Raw genomic sequence first — 18,723 nt, 5'->3', positions numbered from 1 at the left:
TCACAATCTCGAGTGGCAGTGGCTCAGGAGGTACAGCTATCTTGGAAACGGAAGGAGAAGAAACACATTTTGAAAGAAAGAAAAGAAAAAGAATCATCTTGCTTGTATCAGGAGTCAGGACGAAACTTAACACTGAAAGGCAACCTGGAGTCGAATTTGTTATTGTTATTGTCAAATCATGTAGTTTTTTTATCTGTTTTTCTCCGTTTATTGAGGTGCCTAAAGAGCACAGGTTGGTCTGTTTCTGAGCAGCAGATGTGGGCAGTATGTGCTTTCAGCACAAGACTGTCAGTAAGCCAGTCATCACCTATGTGTACAATGTACACATCAGCAGACATTGACTAATATTTAACATATAATATGTAGCACGCAAAGTATAATGTGAATGCATTAATTTACCACATGAAATTCACTGAAAGGACTCACTGCTTTTACTCTAGCGCCACCTCTTGACAACAGACAGTCATCTGCGCTCTTTATATAAAGAGCACTGTCTTCTTCTCTTTTCCTGATTATTTGACAAAGGTCATAAAAGTTCAAGATAGTATTTATACGCTTCTATATCTCTCTGGGAAGGGGAAATACACTATGCAAAAATTCAACAGAATTTGCACAACTATGAATGTCAGTGTGAAAAAAAGAAAAAGAAAACTGGAGGTAGTGTGCACAAGACATGTGGAGCTGATCATTCAGTACTGCTGTTTTTGAGATTGCCAGACAGACAAACGCAGCTAAACTCGGAGCCACATTGTAAACTATACACAGTATAGTAAATTATACACAGTATGTGGGGCGTGAACATACTTTAAGCTCCCCCTTACCTTCGGCCTGCTGGTGATAATAAAGTGTGTTTATGTAATTTGTTGTTATTTTAGTTGTCTAGTGCGGTGTACAGTGTGGTAGAACACTGATAAAAATATAACTTTCACATACAAATTAATAGAATGAAGGCTAGATCAGTTTAAAAGTGGAAGATGAAACATTAACAGTGTTTAAAAATTTTAGATTGGTTCAGCAACAGATGAACACAGGTTCTTATGCTATAGTAGGATGGAAATGTATTTTAAGACCCAAAGTTTGCTCCAAACTCCAAATAAGGTAATGACCTTCCGAGAGCGCAGTGGGGTAATAGTAACTCACCCTTTCCTGTTGTCGGACCAAGACCTGATTGGCTGAGGAACACCTCAGCCGAGGGCTGCCTTGTTTGAAAACCTGTGTATTTAAGGCCGGGTCAGAGAATAAGACAGTGGTCGTCTAATCGCAATTATTTGACATAATCGCGATTATTTTTCATAATTGTCATAATCATTTCCATGTTTAAAAATGTCCATAATGTCAATTTTTTAAAGTCAAAAACAGTGGAAATGGCAGATCTACAAGCTCACAACGTGTCGTGATATTTAGGTTATGTGTCATATCTACCATGTGCAACTTCAATGCCTAAAAGCTAAACAGAAATGGAATTGTCAAGACAAAAACACAATTAAATCGTTAAATCGCAATTATTTGAGTGACAATTAATCATCATGTAAAATGTCATAATCGTGACAGTCCTATAGGTGTGCCAGGACCAAATGCAGTGTGACACGACCAATGCTGCTACGACTCTGTTGCTGTGATGCTTTATTCTGTACGAACGCTGAATAAAATAACCCTTACTCAAACCCTGACTGCCTCTCCTGATTGCTACACCCGACCCGACACAAGACACGACCGCAACAGATACGTATACACATCGTTGAAGTTGAATTGCGGTCATCAGGATGGCTGCTGCATACTGTAGGCCTACATGTCAAAAATGTATGGCTGCTAAAGATATAATACTGTTAAAACACGACAACCCTCAATGTAGCATTTTCCACCCCAAGAAGTTATTGACCAACTTAATTTTGAGGTCAACATTGATTCGATAAACATTTCCCAATCCCATGATGTGTGGAAGCCCTTATATTAAAAACATTGTCTTATAATGACGGTCAGTGTTAAGTTATTGGCCGACACACCAGTACAACGTTAATTATCGGCACATGTTAAAGGCTGGATGTAATTATGTCATGCTCAAATGTTCTGCTCACCCCACAAAATGATGTTACCTGTACTTGTTCAACCATGAACAGTCATAGAATCTCTAAAGAACTTGTTTATAGATTAGCAGATTTAGCCTTGGTCTCAGAAGGACTGCCCCTCCGAAGAAATAGGATTTACTTGTATTACTTATCTGTGAGTGCTAACCTTTCTTCCCTGCAAGGGTTAGGGTTACTCAGCCTGAATAGGGTTTTGGGTGGAGCGTGTTAACCCAGTCCAAAATAGGCACTAGGCTTGTGAAAATATTCACTTTTTCACTACTGTTCAGTTTTAGTGCATACTTACTTAGGCCCATCGCTCCAAGTGGAGCATAGGCCATCGACGACTCTTCGGCTTTGGGCTGTCTTTTCTGCCTCTCCCCAGCTGGTTCCCTGTCTCTTCAGCTCTGCCTCAGTGTCTCGTCTCCAGGTGTTTTTAGGCCGCCCTCTCTTCCTCTTCCCCCGAGGGTTCCTTCCAAGTCAGGCGTGTGGTACTGGTTGCCGGTTTCCTCAGGGTGTGACCGATCCATCCCCACTTTCTTCCCAGGATCTGTTTCCCCACTGGCTCCTGGCACGCTTTCCTCCAGAGTTCCTCATTTCTGATCTTGTTTAGTGCATATTGGTTACCAATTTCTCTTGCACTATATTCAGCCAAAATATGTACCATGTTCATTATTTTAGATCTTTAGATTTCTTTCACTTGCAACCCACAACAGCTCTCCATAAGACAAATTAAGAGAGATCAGCCTAATGGGACTAATAATGTTACAACACAATGACACTTCTAAGCAGTTTGTTAAGATTAAGTGAATACCAATATTTGGTTTAATGGTCAAGTTTCTTTCTTAATAACGCAAAAATAATTCAAGAGCAACTCTTCCAAATATACAGTCAATTTGTGAAAATAACTCAATTGTGCCAATAGGCAAATGAAAGGCTTTTATTTTCAAATGAACCGACAATCACTGAGCAACTAAGTTAATTTGTCCAAAAGTTTGCGTCTGTGAATAAGCAACCATTGCCCATGATATCTTTCTCAAGCATGATTTAGTTGTGTGCCAATGTCATGCTACGAAAATAGCTGATCTACAAAGCTCACAATGCGACATAATGCTTTGTGAGCTTGTAGAGCTGCTATTTTCGGTAGCATTGCCACCAGGGCACAAAGTATAAATGAAGCATCATTCTATATACATATCTATACATAATTACTTCACTTCCACGTTTTGTGAAATATTTGACTCATGATGTTGGCCATATCCTTTGGATTGGCAATCATATGAGATGTAAAGGTTATAACCTTTACAATAACAATGGATCATGACAGATTAATTCACATTTATGACAAAAAGTTTTGCTCAAAAAACATTAGGAAATAAAAAATGCTCAACCATCTGGAAAAGCAGTTTGAAGGAAATACATCCCGCTCATTTGAAATGCAAACAAAAACTGCACACAATGAAGGGCTTGGAGGACAAGAAACCTAATAAACTATGTACAATACAAAGCACAATCTACTATGCAGGCTTCAAGAGTTCAGTCCTGAATCAGCGGAAAACTGTAGGCTTGCTTGTCACTGGGATGCATTCGTTAATTTTTTTAACTTGTCCTCTGTGTGAGCCATGCTCACTGGGCCAAAGCGTGAGCCATGCTCACTAGGCCAATAAGAAATGGACAGGTCTATTGACAAGGCATTGGTTTCCAGCAGGAACAGGTTTAAGTGATGGGGGGCCTCCGGCCTTGGCATTCACATCTAGAGAAGCCATGGCATAAATGAGGTCATACGCAGTGTGTTGGTTGGGTTCACCAACCTGTTTTACACTCTTATAATTGTCTGCTTTGCCTATAGACTCCAAAAGGTGGTCCGTGTTGAGTGGAGGGGCTGTGTGGAGCATCAGACTCCAGAGACCACCTGGCTGTTGTAGTCTGTGGACTCCATCTTGAGGATGTAGGGGATGATGCTGTCGATCTGGACATTGCCGATGAGGCCGGCGAAGAACAGCTCCTCTGTGACGGCGGCGCTCATCAGCCTGAGGGCAGGAAGACGAAGTAACAGCTTGGACAACCTGGCAGCAAAGACAAAGCAAGGAAAGCCATGTTAACTTATGATTGTCATTCAGATAGGAGAGTGGTTCTCAACCTTTTCAGGCCGTGGCCCCCCCAAAATGATCATGTTTGACATGTGGACCCCCCACCCCGTCAGGCACTTGGAATGAGGCATTACCTTTAGTTTGACTTGGTTCCACAGATAAATATTGTGAATGCCTCTCTTTCGTATAATATTTTACAATGTGGACAATGTTTGACCAGTTTTATAGTATAGTTTGTTGATTACTTTCTAGATGCAGTAATGGTCTTTTCTTTTTTTTTTCTTTGGTATTAACTCATCTGGTGCCGATCCCGAACTAGTTCGGCTTTATTTCAATCCAATACAATCTTTTTTTATTAATTCACTTACCCCGAGCTGCTTGTAGAGTCGTGGGTGGTCCTGGCTCGCTAGCCGCTAGCCAGCTAGCCGTTCTACTCTGTCCGACGATATATTCCATTAAAAATGGTTTAAAATACATTTTTGAGCTCCCCAATGTTCACCCGATGTTCGGCGCCGCTTCCGATGAGTACACGAGTGTGCCGATCCCGAAGTAGTTCGGCTTTATTTAATTAAATGAATAAAATGATAAGAGGCCTTCTGAAGCCTGGCTTGATTTTTGTAGCTACTAGCCGAAAGCTAACAACGTCCCGGCCGGCCGTAATTTGCGAACGCAATCGCCAATCTCCGCCTAATCCAATGAAAGACCGCATCTTTAAAGGCTTATATCTCTTTTTTGTGTTTTAGGAAAGCGGCGCGAGGTTTATTTACGGCGAAATCGCCCAAAAATGATCTTTTAGATGACAAAATGGGAATAGCCATTCTGTTAGCATCTTCATCCGGGACATTTCCATGCCGTGCATGAACGTGAGTACGTCAGGTCCTGGAAGCTGAAGTCCTGGAAGCTAAAGCGCTCGCCTATGAGAGATGCGCTGGCATTCTTTGGCCCCTAGAGGGCGCTGGCGCTCAAAGAGTTAAAAGTCCTTAAATTGTCATTTCACTTTATCTGGGGACCCCACCAAAACCAGGTGGGGCCCAACCCACAGGTTGAGTACATGTGGTGATAAAAATATTAGACTATTGTATCAAAGTGATGTCAGATTTGCAGTTTACATGAGTAGAAAACTTGTGTATAAAAGATAAAGCACAACTACAATATTAAACAAATGTGATTTTGTTGGAAATAACTTTTGAACAGCAGCGTACTAACCGATAGGAGTCTTCTGGATAGGTTCTGGTAACATAGTCCTGCAACTCCATGTAGGCTTTCTCCTGGAACCTCTCTATCTGGTGGGTGTTGTCTATGCCTGGGTGATCTGGTACACAAACAGCATGCACAAGCATGAGTGGGGTAAATAGGATTCCAGTAGAAGATTTTTTTTACCCATTGTTGGAACTTGGAGTTCTCCAATATGTCAGTTTCTGGTTTACGCAACCAAAGAGCGGTGGGAGGTAGGAGGATAGGAAAGTACTACATACAATAAAAAGCATAAGGATTCAAGAGTTCATTCCATAATCATCTGGAAATGGCTTGCTTATCACTGGAGTGCTAACACATTCCATGCCATTGAGGAGTATGTTCGGATATTCATTAATTGGCGGTTCTATGACATTGAGGAGTATGTTCAAATATTGGACTTATTAATGTTTTAAATCATATCGCGGTCTACTGTACCCGTTGGTGTGCAGGAACTTCATTTCCCCATGTTGCTTTGGGCGATGGTGACGTCATTAAGCCGTGGCGTCTCCATCCGCTCACTGTCTAGCCGGCAGATAAACAGCCTTTTCTTTTTTTTTTTTATATAATTTATAGTTTTTATTTCATTTTGCTGTACAAACAAGACAGGGGCTGTCACAGAAGTAGCCAATTATTTTAACAGTGTGGATCATGTCCCCATAAAAACAAATACAAAACGAAAAACTCAACATAGTCGGAGGCCTTAGGGATTTTTGGTGCCAATCAGTCCAAAAGCGCCAAATATTGCACAGATGCAGCCCAGGGCCCGCTCCAATGATCCAGCCAGTGCGCCTGAGTCGGTGACCCCCGGGGTCACCAGTCACCACTGTGGCCAAACCAAGTCGGGCCCCCACCGACCCTCCACACATGAGGAAAACACCCAGAAAAAGCACTGCCTCTCTGGGTATCCAAGCAGGATGTGAGGGGGCCAACCAGGGGCCCGTCACGGCGCTGAATCCATCGCAAGCATCCGCCCGCACAAAAAACACCCCCGGGCCACAAATGGCCCCAGAAAACACCCACAAAACTGTGAAAAGTTCATCACTAAACCATCATTTTCTGGGGCCATTTGTAAAACAGCCTTTTCTCATAATCTATCTCCAGATGGCGGCGATCGGCCCGAAACGCTTCTCTTTTTACCAGGATCTATCTAAGCGGAGGATGTACACCTTAGCAATGTTTCTCCTCCGGGTGAAAAAAAGACAAGTAAAAAAGATGTACAGTATGGAAGGAAGTATCATTGCACAACATGGACACAAGTCACTTCTGTGGGCCATTCAATATAAGGGAAATCTATGAAAATCCCTGGCAGTGACCGCCATCTAGTGGTGCAAACAGCAGGCAGGATTGTGTTTTAACTTGTCCAGTGGTTGGAAATGCTTCAGGTCATCAGTTCCCTAATGCAGCAATATATGGTTTACATGAAGGGGTGGGCAGACTGGGCACTGCTTTTCCGTTAACTCACCAGGACTGAAGAGGACTATGGCTTTGAGGTAGGCATACTGTTAACTCACCAGGACTGAAGAGGACTATGGCTTTGAGGTAGGCATACTGTTAACTCACCAGGACTGAAGAGGACTATGGCTTTGAGGTAGGCATACTGTTAACTCACCAGGACTGAAGAGGACTATGGCTTTGAGGTAGGCATACTGTTAACTCACCAGGACTGAAGAGGACTATGGCTTTGAGGTAGGCATACTGTTAACTCACCAGGACTGAAGAGGACTATGGCTTTGAGGTAGGCATACTGTTAACTCACCAGGACTGAAGAGGACTATGGCTTTGAGGTAGGCATACTGTTAACTCACCAGGACTGAAGAGGACTATGGCTTTGAGGTAGGCATACTGTTAACTCACCAGGACTGAAGAGGACTATGGCTTTGAGGTAGGCATACTGTTAACTCACCAGGACTGAAGAGGACTATGGCTTTGAGGTAGGCATACTGTTAACTCACCAGGACTGAAGAGGACTATGGCTTTGAGGTAGGCATACTGTTAACTCACCAGGACTGAAGAGGACTATGGCTTTGAGGTAGGCATACTGTTAACTCACCAGGACTGAAGAGGACTATGGCTTTGAGGTAGGCATACTGTTAACTCACCAGGACTGAAGAGGACTATGGCTTTGAGGTAGGCATACTCGTAAGAGTCTGGAGACAGCTTGGACAGGCTGTTGCAGAACTCCTGCATCCTCCAGATGTGCTCCATTACCACCTTGACTCGGTCTGGAGACAGCTTCTCTGTAGAGGGTTTAAAGAAGCACATCATCTTTCTACTTTTACAGAAGGTATAATTTTACAATTTTAATGTGCTATTTGTCAGTTAGAATTTAAGCTCAAACACTACAAAACGTTTCAAAGTTGTATGGTATCTAGCAAAAGTGCATCTAGGAAATTCCTCATATCCATTAAATTGCTGTTTAGACTAGGGGTCTTCAACAGGGGGTCCGGGACCCCTAGGGGGTCCTCAGAGTTACTACAGAGGTGCCACCAGAACTTTGTGTGATATGATAATTATTTTACATCGAACTTGAACAACTTGAACCCTCGCATTTGTTAATTTCATATAATTACTATTAAATATTGTATTTAGATGATACGGTATGAGTCAAGTTCAATTCATGAAAGGTAGGCTCCAAATTAAATTAAATAATTTGCATTATCATTACCTTCCTGTAAGCTGGTCTGCAGGTGGCTGATTATGGCAGCCAGGATTGTGCCGACATTCATCACGTTGGAGCACTGTGCCAGGCCCAGTGCAAACAGCTCATTCCAGCACGCCTTCATTAAATTAATGTCATTATCTTGACCCCTGAAAAATATAAATACAGCAGGTTTAGTTGTAAACAGCAGCCAACTATTAAGAAACATGACTGCAATATCACCAAATTCACAATAACGCGGTGCAATAAAATTTAAGTGTCTATTTTAAAATAGTCTTTCTGTACAGAGAATTAGACTCACCCCAAGGCTTGAAAGGCTGGTATAGAGCGCGCCCAGTGCATAGAGAGGAAAAGTAGCCGGGACGCCGATTCACAGATGTAGTTCACGTTGAGGTACTCTGGGACCGGCAAAGGCATCATGAGCTGTAGGGACAAGTCATAGAACACAGCAAGAATGTTAATAACAACGAAAATGGGTTTATTTAGACCTTTTGTAAGTGCAAAATGATGCCATCTGCTGGAGCTTCTATATGACTACACCCTCTCTAGATCACAATACTATGGGTGCCTGCATCCCAAGACTCTGAACTTGAATCCACACTTTCCTCTCTTGTGTCTTTGTCCCTTCCAACATGGATGCATGGAGAGAAACCATGAGGAGAGATTACAGCCTTTCCTCTTAGTAAGCACCAAGTGAAGCGACGTCTGTTTCTGATTACGGTGGGCCAGCTGGCTTGACTACCAACGTCTTTCTTTACCGTTATATTCACAAAATACAGTATTGTTGGGATAACTTTCAAAGCGATTTTGAGATACTGACTAATCGAAATGTGTCCAAATGTACAGTGTGTAAACATTCAACATGGAATGACAAAATTGCTAAGACACGTCATTGAGTAAATAAAAAATAAAAAAATCATTTGTTGTCTTGATATGACAACAAATCTCAGGAACGCATATTTCTTTTCTTCACAACGTACAGAAGCACATAAATATCCAATTGGAGTTCAGGCATGCATGCGCTTGACACCACAGAATATTACTGTCCAGTGTACCGACATCATTATCATCAGTTATACTATTTATATTGTAGTTATAATTCTTGGTATGGATGGTCCTTAAATATGACAATGGTCTATGTTGTACTGTGAATACAAAAATAAGAGAAAAGTTTTGAGTTGTGGCCACACTCATAACTTGTTCTTGAAAAATCTTTGTTAATTATGAGGCTAAAATCGTTAGAGGATTTCAAAGAACACAAATTCAAGACCGTTAGTTCGTTATTTACATTATTTTATAACTCAACAACTTAAACTTAATTTTCTTACATTCAGACATATAATTTAAAATAGCGCTTTATAACAACATAAATGCATTATAAACGTATTGTTTTCTAACGAATACTTCCAACAAACCCAAAAATCCTTTTGTGTAAAGCACCCCTGGGGACAGCTGGAGAGCTTGGCTCAGGACCGGAATGCTCAGAGAGAGAACCCTTGTTGACAGCCTAAGCCCCAGGATAAGTGAAAGGCAGAGGATGCAAATTGTCTTTTGGTGGATGGGGGACAAGCACTCTGCCATCTCATCCATTTTCCAGATGTAATTAACAGCATAGTGTTCTGCTGAAAGTCTTCTGGGAAGGCTGCTCTCCTGTATTCTCGCTCACGGCTTCTCAGAGATACCTCCTTGCTTCTTGATCCTCGGAGTAGAAATAAGAGCTTTGGGACGACCTTCAAAATAGCGGACTTCCGGTTCAAGCGAGGATCGAGGAAATGTCAAATAAGAGACGCGAGATATGCCCCTCGTCCAAATGGAAGATTCCTATCGGTTGAATACCACTAGAAAAGGGGCCAGTTGTTCCATGAGACCCTGGCCACGGCTTGGTGGCGAAATGCTTCAGAGTTTTGTTTTAAAGGTTTAATGTGGATTAAAGGCATTTTAATTATTTTAATGATTGGCAGAGTTAGGCACAAATGTACCACAAACAAACAGCATCTGAAACAAACATTTATCCAAACATGTTTTGCATCTACCTCGTGTATGATTTGACAAATAGAATGACAAGGACAGGTGTCAGTAATGTACTTCCTAGTACTAGGATGAAGAAAGAAAGAAAGAAACTATTTAAAAGAATTACAGTATTATGTAGACCACAGTAGCAAAGGAAACAACTAAATATATACTCGCGAAAGGTTATGTGGTTTTTACCTTGAATGGGACATGGCTGTCAGAGAGTAGAGGTCCCTCCAGCTCCACCATGGGACCCGATTGGTCACCTGACATCAGTTGCATGGTGGCTTCCAGGGAGTCAGCCGCCGAGCCATCTGTGGGGTTCAGGGCTCTGGCAAGGGTGTCAAATGCTCTACATAAAACATACGTTTGCATACTGTTAATATACATAGGAGCTAAAATAAAGGTTTGGTCAGATGTGTTATGATGGCTGTGATTATCGTGACTTTTCATTTCCCAAAAGGGCTCATGTAACAGGAAGTACAGGACAGAGCTCAGAGTCATCACTGACAATACTCTTAGATGGTCAAACTTGATGGACTATAGGCCAATTTAATTAAGTCCGGAAGAGTGGAGCTAGAAGCCACATGGCCCTGGAAGAAATTGTATTAGCGCTTCATGATGCACAGAAAAGACAACCCCAGGTCCCTTTCTGATTGTTCTGAAGTTCACATAGTTCTCCAATACACATCAGGTTTTATTTGGGAATAGTGACTGGTCAGTTTCAAAGACTCTTTATTCCATATGACAGACGCTTACCGAGTGATATCAGTCTGCGTTTGATCATCTGCTTGGATGTCAGTCATTGAGCTGTCTCCATTGCTGAGGGTATCATCGCCCATTAGGTCATTGCCTCCATCGCTGACCTCCCTGGCCTTGTTGAGGTGGGCCAAGGACGACACTACATTAGCCAGTGTGCTCAGGTCCCCCTGGCTCGGGTCATCCTGGAAAATGCAGGACAGCCATGACCAAACAGTTCATTTGCATTGGGCACTGGTATTTAGCCATGTATTGCACTTATGGCAGGGGTTAAAGCCAAAAGAAATCCCAAGACTGAAATTTATTTTCAGACCATGTCCCAATATGTGATTTTTGAAACATGGCACACCAATATTTTGGGTGTTTCCCTGGAGTTCTGAACTGCCTTCACTGAATGCGTGCCAATCCATGCTTCATTTTATAGATGTATCGTCTGAAGTTCTGTTGTATTCTATTGCTAGTCTGGCCAATTCACATACTCATCTCTTGAAATTATAACTGCTTTTTAGTTTGGAGGTCACTTGACTAGCATTTTGATTACTGTCATTCACGCCATGGCCATCCCTACACCTCCCCCTTATTTATCTTTTCTGCGGATCTGCACTGATCTCAGAAATAGCCCCCATGGAATCCTCAAGACTGAAATCAGTCCCCAGGACTGAGAACTTTAACCCTTGACTTATGGTCATGTTTAGGGGGGTTGCTTAAAGGAGGTTTGTCAAATGAAGTGGTCACTAGGGTTGGAGCAAGGTATCCGCAATACCACCGAACCACGGTTATGTAACGCATACCGCGGTGTCAGGTTCCTTACTGCGGGGGAAACAAAAAAAGTTCATTTTTCTTTTTTTTTTAATGGCGGAGGAGAAAGGACCGCTTGCTGCTCCGTGTACCACATGTTTGTAGCAAGCTCGGGCCGTCACACGGACAGACACAGAAATCTTCAACACAGGAGCTGCAGTAGCCTCGTACAGCAGCAGCGTTCAACTTTCTCCATAATCCACAAGAGTACGTTTATAAATACCTTGTGGCATTTTTTTTTTTTTTTGTTTTTTACGAAGATGAAACTGGCGCTAGACGCTAGTTTCTGCAAGTCGGCTGACCAGTGATGTAATGTAACTAGCCAAAGTACATTTACAATTTTGAGGTACTTTTACTTTACTGGAGTATTTCCAATTGTCAATACTTTTACTTCTACTAGACTACATGGCCGATCTACAAGCTCACAACGGGTCGCATCACAACGCCTTTTACTTCTAACACAGAGTATTTGTGTCGGTAATCCCGCAATACCGTTGGTAATGGGAAGACAAATATCGCAGTAGCTAAATTTACCGCCCCAACCCTAGTGGTCACTGAACCGTGCAGCACTCAGTAAAGCCTTTTACACTTTATAGTTGAATAAAGGTGGCATTGTACACATGGATGAACAAAGGACAAGAAATCATAAATGGAGATCTGTAAAATTACTCTAAATAAGATAAAGTTTACTTCAAGTTTACTTAAGATGACAAAACAGCAGACTGGGGCGTTTCTAAAAATCCATCTGGTAATGACAGCTATTGAAGTAAAAGATCATCATCTGCCTTACCGTGTCAGGAGATGCTGGGACCAAGATGGTATTTTCCATCTTGGGGAAAGGCTGTTGAATATTCAACAGCATGCTCGACTCCAGCAGACTTGTTGATCTGCAGACATAGATGTCACAACTCATACACAACATTGTTTAACGTTGTTTGAGCATTCAACACAATGAATTCTCAAACAGCTATTAGCACAGGTCTCCGCCAGGCCCTGCGAACTTTGGTCATAGCCACTTTAAATTGGATTCAAGTGGTAATGTGTGCAAAGTTTCTCAGCAATAAGGCGCTGCATTCATGATGTACTGTATGGTATTTTGTGCAAAACGGCCAACCCCACAAAAAGCCAATCGGAATGGAATATGAGAAATTTGACAGATACATCTTGATCACATGACTACAGAGCTAATGTATACCAATTTGCATGAGATTTGGAAAATCTGTAGGGGTAATAAAAAAAATTCTAATCTATCTCATGGTGGCACTATAATTGGCCAACTTGAAAAACAAATTGGAAAGGTTTTCCATGGCCTCTAGGGTGGGGGCATGCAAGGTTTCAAGATTGGTCCAATTATAGGCCAAAACCTGAATAGACCTGCTATAGCGGCACCATGAGGCCTGTTTGGAATTTTTAAGGTGACATTTATTCCTTGGTAACGTGCGTGCAACGATTCACGGCAATCTGACGTTCATGATTTGAGGCATTTTGGACAAAACGGCCACTCCTGGAAACTTTGGAAGCCAATATTAGGCAATCAGTGTGGAGTATGAAAGATCTGACACATCCGCCTTGATCACATGACTATAGAGATTTGCATGTTTGGGCAAAATCTATAGGAGTAATATAAAAAAGGATTTGCAAAAATGAATTTCTCAATACTGTGCAGCATTCTAGAGCTACATCATATACATGAAATTTAACACCCAAATAATGCTCCTTGTTATTATTTTACCTGGCAGTTTCCTTGTCCGTTACAAATGTGGGTGTTGCAGCAAGAGGGCTACACAGATTCTTGCGGATGTAGATCTTCTCTGTGGAGGCCGCACAGTTGACAGACTTCTCCCTAGTAGCTATTTCAACAGGTTTCCTCTCACACTGCACGGCTAAGAGAGAGAATAAAAGGAGATTAGACCGTAAGCACATCATGCTCTAAAGGTAGAAATCCATATTGCTCAACCAAAGGTGGCGCAGTGGGCTTCCGTTGCATGTTCAGAGTAGAAACTCACAGTCCTGTTTCATGCCCAGGGCCATGCAGCGCTGCAGCCGACAGTACTGACAGCGATTGCGATGGTGTTTGTTGATGACGCACTCTCCGGAGCCCCTGCACGTGTACACCAAGTTCTTTCTGATGCTGCGTTTAAAGAAGCCCTTGCAGCCCTCACAGCTGACTGCACCGTAATGACGCCCTAAAAGCGAGGGGAGAGAGAACAAGGTTGGGTTTGAAATATGTATGGATGCTAAAAGATGATGGCTTAGTTTTATAGCCAACTGTGTCTGATTCCCTACCTGAGGCCTTGTCACCACACACAACACAGTATTCCACAACTGGCTTGACAATTGACTGCTCTGAGCCTTCAGTCACAAACTAGGAAAAGAAGAAACATCAGACATAGATATTAAAAGAGGTAGCTCTGGGCAGATTGTGTATACAGTCAATATACCAGTGCCTGAGTCAGGAGACCTTTCAGTCACTGGTTCATCATTCTAAACTAGTTGGGAGAACGTTATCCAAGATGTATCAGGCATCCACAGCCTGTACCTGGATCTGCTGCCCAGTCAGCTCAGGGGATGCGAAGAGCAACTGGTTGACCCCAGAGCCGTCTGGTGCGGACAGGATCACCTTGTTGGGAGAGCCCTCCTGCTTGGCCAGGATTACCTTTCCGCCTGGAGAATAGTCTGCATTGGCTAGAATGTACTGCTGCTTCCCTGGAGACGATGGCTCCAGGGCCGTGACAATCTGGATCTTCTGTCCCGTTTGCTGATCTGTTACTATCTATAAGAGCCGGAAAGTAAAAAAAAAAAAACATTAGGATATCATCATGTACTGCTCTTCAGACAAAATTTACAGCAATGTCACATTCAACATTTCTCAATATATTCACTCCACAGAGTTACACATTTCGACGTGTGTGTAATGACAATAACAGCCTTGGGTTATGGAATAATGAATTCAGTGGCAATATTATTTACATTTGTTTCACAAATCATTTGTTTTGTACACCATGTTTCACAATTCATGAATGTGTTAATGCTCTGCAAAATTCACGTTTTAGGCCTTGTAAAGCTACAAATCCTGTTCAACAAATCTCAAACTACAAATTGCAACTAGACAGTAGACACACAGAAATACAAATAATTTTGGCAAAATGTTTCCACGTAGTCATGTAAGAAAATACTCCATGTACTCAATGCACAGCCGTGGTTTTGCTTGTTGTGTGTGAAAGCCTCTGCGACAAGATCATTGCACGATTCCGGCGCTTGGCGAGAGCTTCCAGAGCATTTCTGAATATCTGTCAGGTTAGATATTTTTGGCTCTATCGCCGGCGGGGCTGAGAGAAGCACTGCGAGAAGCATCCATTTCAACCAGTGACAGAACAGTACCAGCCGGCAGCCGCTCCTCCTTCTCTTGGGTACATGTGTTGTGCATCAAAACAAACAGTGGAGACAATAACAGCATGGCTCCAAAGAAAGCAACACAAAAAATGCACAACAACACATGGACCCAGGAAAAGAAGGATCGCCTGGTTGACATCTGAGAGAGACGTAATCCTCAGTTTATCGTTTCAACTTTATTCTATGAGTTTCACACACAAACTCACAGCATTGCACACACCAAAGCATCCCTGATCCCACCATCCCACCAATCACTGAGCTTCATGCTGCTCCACAACAACACTCCCTCTCATTGGCCAGAAGCTCGGCTACAACTCTGCTATAAGTCCTGTGAAATGTTGTGCAATGTGTGATCCCTTCTCAGCGATCAATTGTGTTGTGAAAACCACAACGATAAGACAGACGATTTTAAGAAAGATACTTGTGTAGTGTGGAATACTTTAACGATCTGATGACTCCCCGACCACTTCCACATCGTACAGTGAGTTCCTGCCTTTAAGGTACCTAAAGACAACCAGAGGAAGAGGAACTCACAATCAATCAGTGAGCAAACAGGAATAACCTTTAGAAGCCCATACTTTGAGAGGACAATTGCATGCTGAAGCATGGTGAATGAATATCAGGTTATCTAATATCAAATTAATAATATGTATTCATGCTGCATATAATGAATAAACTTAAAACATATTTGATTAGTCGCTTGCATAAGGATAACCTTTTAGTGGGTAATTGTTGGTTGAGAATTGTCAGCTCTTCTAAGACCAACTTTAAGCTAAAGTTAATGATTACATTTCTATAGAATCAATAATAAGCTTAACAATAATGTTACTGCCTTTTAATCATAGATAAGAATAAAAACAAGAGTCCGCAAACCAATTGCAGCTGAGCTCCAAATGTATGTTTACTAGTGGTAACTGCTTTTAATCCCTCCATCTCACCCAGTTTTTGCTATTCGGTTTCTTGATTTGTATAGTCTTTTTACGCAATTCCATGTTTTAATTATGTTATCTATTTATCTCTGTAACGGTTGTGTCCCCATTTCACCTCCTCTCTTGACAAGCAGCGAGACAGACAAACATGACTATCATATTCAGCATGAATAGGTTTTGTTGTTAATTTGATATTAGCTCACCTGCACAAGCTGCTAAAGGTTATGTCTTGCTGCTCACTAAATGTCAGATCCTCTTCATGTGATAGGCTATAGGTATAACTATCATTGGTGCATCCTTGTAACGGGAAGATGTTGCCAAGCTTGAGATTTGTTAAACAGGATTTGTAGTTTTACAAGGGGTCAAAAAAAGTGTAAATTGTGTTTTTGCAGAGCACAAAACAAATTACTTGTGCACATAACACGTATGAGTTGTGTGAAACACCTCTAAATAATAATAGGCAAATTCACTCCATACTTTGAGTGTTGGGATTAAGACGGGTTGTCAAATCACCTGGATTCTATGTCCCAGCGTTAGGCCGCCATCTGCTGATACAAGTTGAATCCTTTGAGTGTGTCCATCCATCCTGATATGTATCCCTTTCCACTGCACTTCACATCAATGCCCCATGAGGCACATGCAACTGTAATGGAAGGAAGGAAAAATAAACAAGTGTCTAACTGTGTATAGGCCTATATAAAAAAAAACATAGTCATTAGTGACTCAGTTTCTTTTTCAATAAATTGTATAGAACTGAGATTACTTCCCAATTAAAGTAGCACTGTGGCAGCTACGCAATATTGTCTAAACTACATTGCTTAAATTGCATCTGAAGCAGCCACCCTATCCTGATTCCCGACTGAAATAAATGTATCATCAATGTTAAATCGGGTGTTGGCATTTACTTCATAATATGACTGCAGTATTCTTATTTTATATTCATAATAAAAGGTTCTTACTGCATTCTGTTTTCAGCCAGAGAGCAGGTATTTATAACAAATATTTTGTATATAATGGATGGTGCTGTGTAGACTGGGCCTGTGTAAACTTACACAATAAATACTATGCAAACTTATGGTAAAACATCAATATACACTGTCTACAAATAACAAAAGTGGGGCCCGGGGACAGCCAAGGGTCCTTGAGGGAGTTCCAGGGGGTCCCCAGCAAAATAATAAATAATTAGGAACCAACTGGACCCTTTATGGGTGTAACACAAGACAGTGTAAAATGAAACCAAATGGACCCTGTTAAACATTGATTTGAATTGAGGTCCCAGAGATCGAAACGCGATTAAATGGGCGTCCATATCCTAATGCTTGAAATTGAAATTAAAATGGGTGAGAATCACTGCTAAAAGCCGTAACAATCTCTTATGGCGGTCCCTGTCATTATCATATCTTTTCAAATGCGGAAGATAAGTGTCAATTTGGGGGTCCTTGACATGAAAAAGTTCGAGAACCACTGAACCAAATGGACCGTTTGGTTTCATTAGTAGACTCTTGGTGTTAAAAATGAGAAGATATGGCAGTGTAGCTACTAGTGCTAGCTTGAATATGCATCGGTGGTGGTGGTGGCCTTGTTAAAAACAAAGTATATTGACACCGATCGAGCGGCGTGTGGTTTTAAAAGCACCATAAAAGAAACACGCCGTTTCACCACCAGACCAGACATTTTAAAAAATCGATACGGAAGATAGCAGCATTTCTTTTCCTGTGGGTGAAAGGTCAACATTGAAGGGTTAAAGCATAGGGTTCAAGCAGCCGGGGAGGCCCGGCGTCAGACAGTCAACATGCTGCCTGCAGGAGCGGGACGGCCGTTTGTCCCCACAAACTGCGCCGTTTGGACTTTTTAACGACACACAAACCATCAGAACAACGTTTTTTTAATAGCCATGTTCTCGCTTATCATCAACGCGTCCGGGTTTTAAATTAAAACACACAAACTCCGGGTTGGTCGCCTGTGTGTGTGTGTGTGTGTAGGTGTAACCGGAGCAGCGCTAGCATAATAGCAACTAGCCAACGGCTAAAGCTAGTTAGCGGTAGCAGCTCATATAATTCCTTCTAAATGGAATTAACTGAACAACAGCAGCGACCAGCAGAGTCGTGGACGACAACCATGTCGTTAAAACAACGCGGGTTCTCCTGTTCTCTACCTACTTGTCAGGTGTTGGTGTTGTTGTGGCTCTAAACGAGGCTTCTTCAGCTCGGCGGGTTGTTAGCAGGTTGCTAATGCTAAGCTGCTGTTCAGCTAACGGCTGCTTCCTGTGCTGCAGAGCGACTGCACAGCATTGTCTCCTATCCGCTCCCTGAAGCCCCAGGCTGGGTGTCTGTACTGTCTGTCAGCAGCCTCCACTCTAGGGCGTCTCTTACCTGTTGTGTTGCAGTTTGTAAGCCCGGCTCTGAATTTGATTTCTATAAGTTGTACATATATTTATAAATGTATATTTTAGTAGTTTGTTGCAGTTGGTTGGGAGGGTCAGAGTTCGTGACCTCTTTTCTTCCTCAAAACATTGATTGTGCACATGCGTAGTTTGAGCCGAGGAGCAGGTGTTGCACAGAAACGTGTGGCCCTATCGAATGTGGTGACCGTGTCAAGGGGGTCTCACTCTGTCGCAGCAAGCAGGTTTGCCATTCTGGACAGATTGATCCGCGACTGTTCTCTTAATGCCCATTATAAATGAGGTGGTAGGAACATAATAAAATAGACTTATGAGGGTTGGATGGGGATGGGTAAATTTACCCCCATTTATTGATTCTCACACAAATGCATTTGGGTCCCCACTC

The 18,723-nt window shown here is 42.1% G+C and overlaps 1 protein-coding gene across 4 annotated transcripts; it reads right to left on the bottom strand.

Moving 5' to 3' along the window:
* Positions 1 to 3,008: 3,008 nt before the first annotated feature.
* Positions 3,009 to 18,436, bottom strand: nr2c1 (nuclear receptor subfamily 2, group C, member 1). Of its 4 annotated transcripts, none has more exons than XM_080736366.1 (14): positions 18,310 to 18,436; positions 16,451 to 16,580; positions 14,155 to 14,388; positions 13,902 to 13,980; positions 13,622 to 13,801; positions 13,348 to 13,498; positions 12,406 to 12,502; positions 10,818 to 11,002; positions 10,257 to 10,410; positions 8,350 to 8,471; positions 8,055 to 8,197; positions 7,489 to 7,626; positions 5,360 to 5,465; positions 3,009 to 4,129 (listed from the first exon to the last, which is right to left on the bottom strand). In XM_080736366.1, the coding sequence occupies exons 2-14, from the start codon at positions 16,520 to 16,522 to the stop codon at positions 3,958 to 3,960; spliced, it is 1,833 nt and encodes a 610-aa protein (XP_080592492.1). In that variant the 5' UTR covers positions 16,523 to 16,580; positions 18,310 to 18,436; the 3' UTR covers positions 3,009 to 3,957. The 4 variants fall into 4 exon arrangements, with proteins under 4 accessions (XP_080592492.1, XP_080592491.1, XP_080592493.1 ...); XM_080736365.1 differs by having other exon boundaries at positions 18,097 to 18,430; XM_080736367.1 differs by having other exon boundaries at positions 10,257 to 10,389; positions 18,097 to 18,430.
* Positions 18,437 to 18,723: the final 287 nt, after the last annotated feature.

The sequence above is a fragment of the Nannobrachium achirus genome (assembly GCF_963921795.1).
Source record: "Nannobrachium achirus genome assembly, chromosome: 11".
Classification (NCBI taxonomy): Eukaryota; Metazoa; Chordata; class Actinopteri; order Myctophiformes; family Myctophidae; genus Nannobrachium; species Nannobrachium achirus.
Note: the sequence above shows the minus strand (reverse complement) of the source record. Positions and strands in the feature narration are given on the sequence as shown.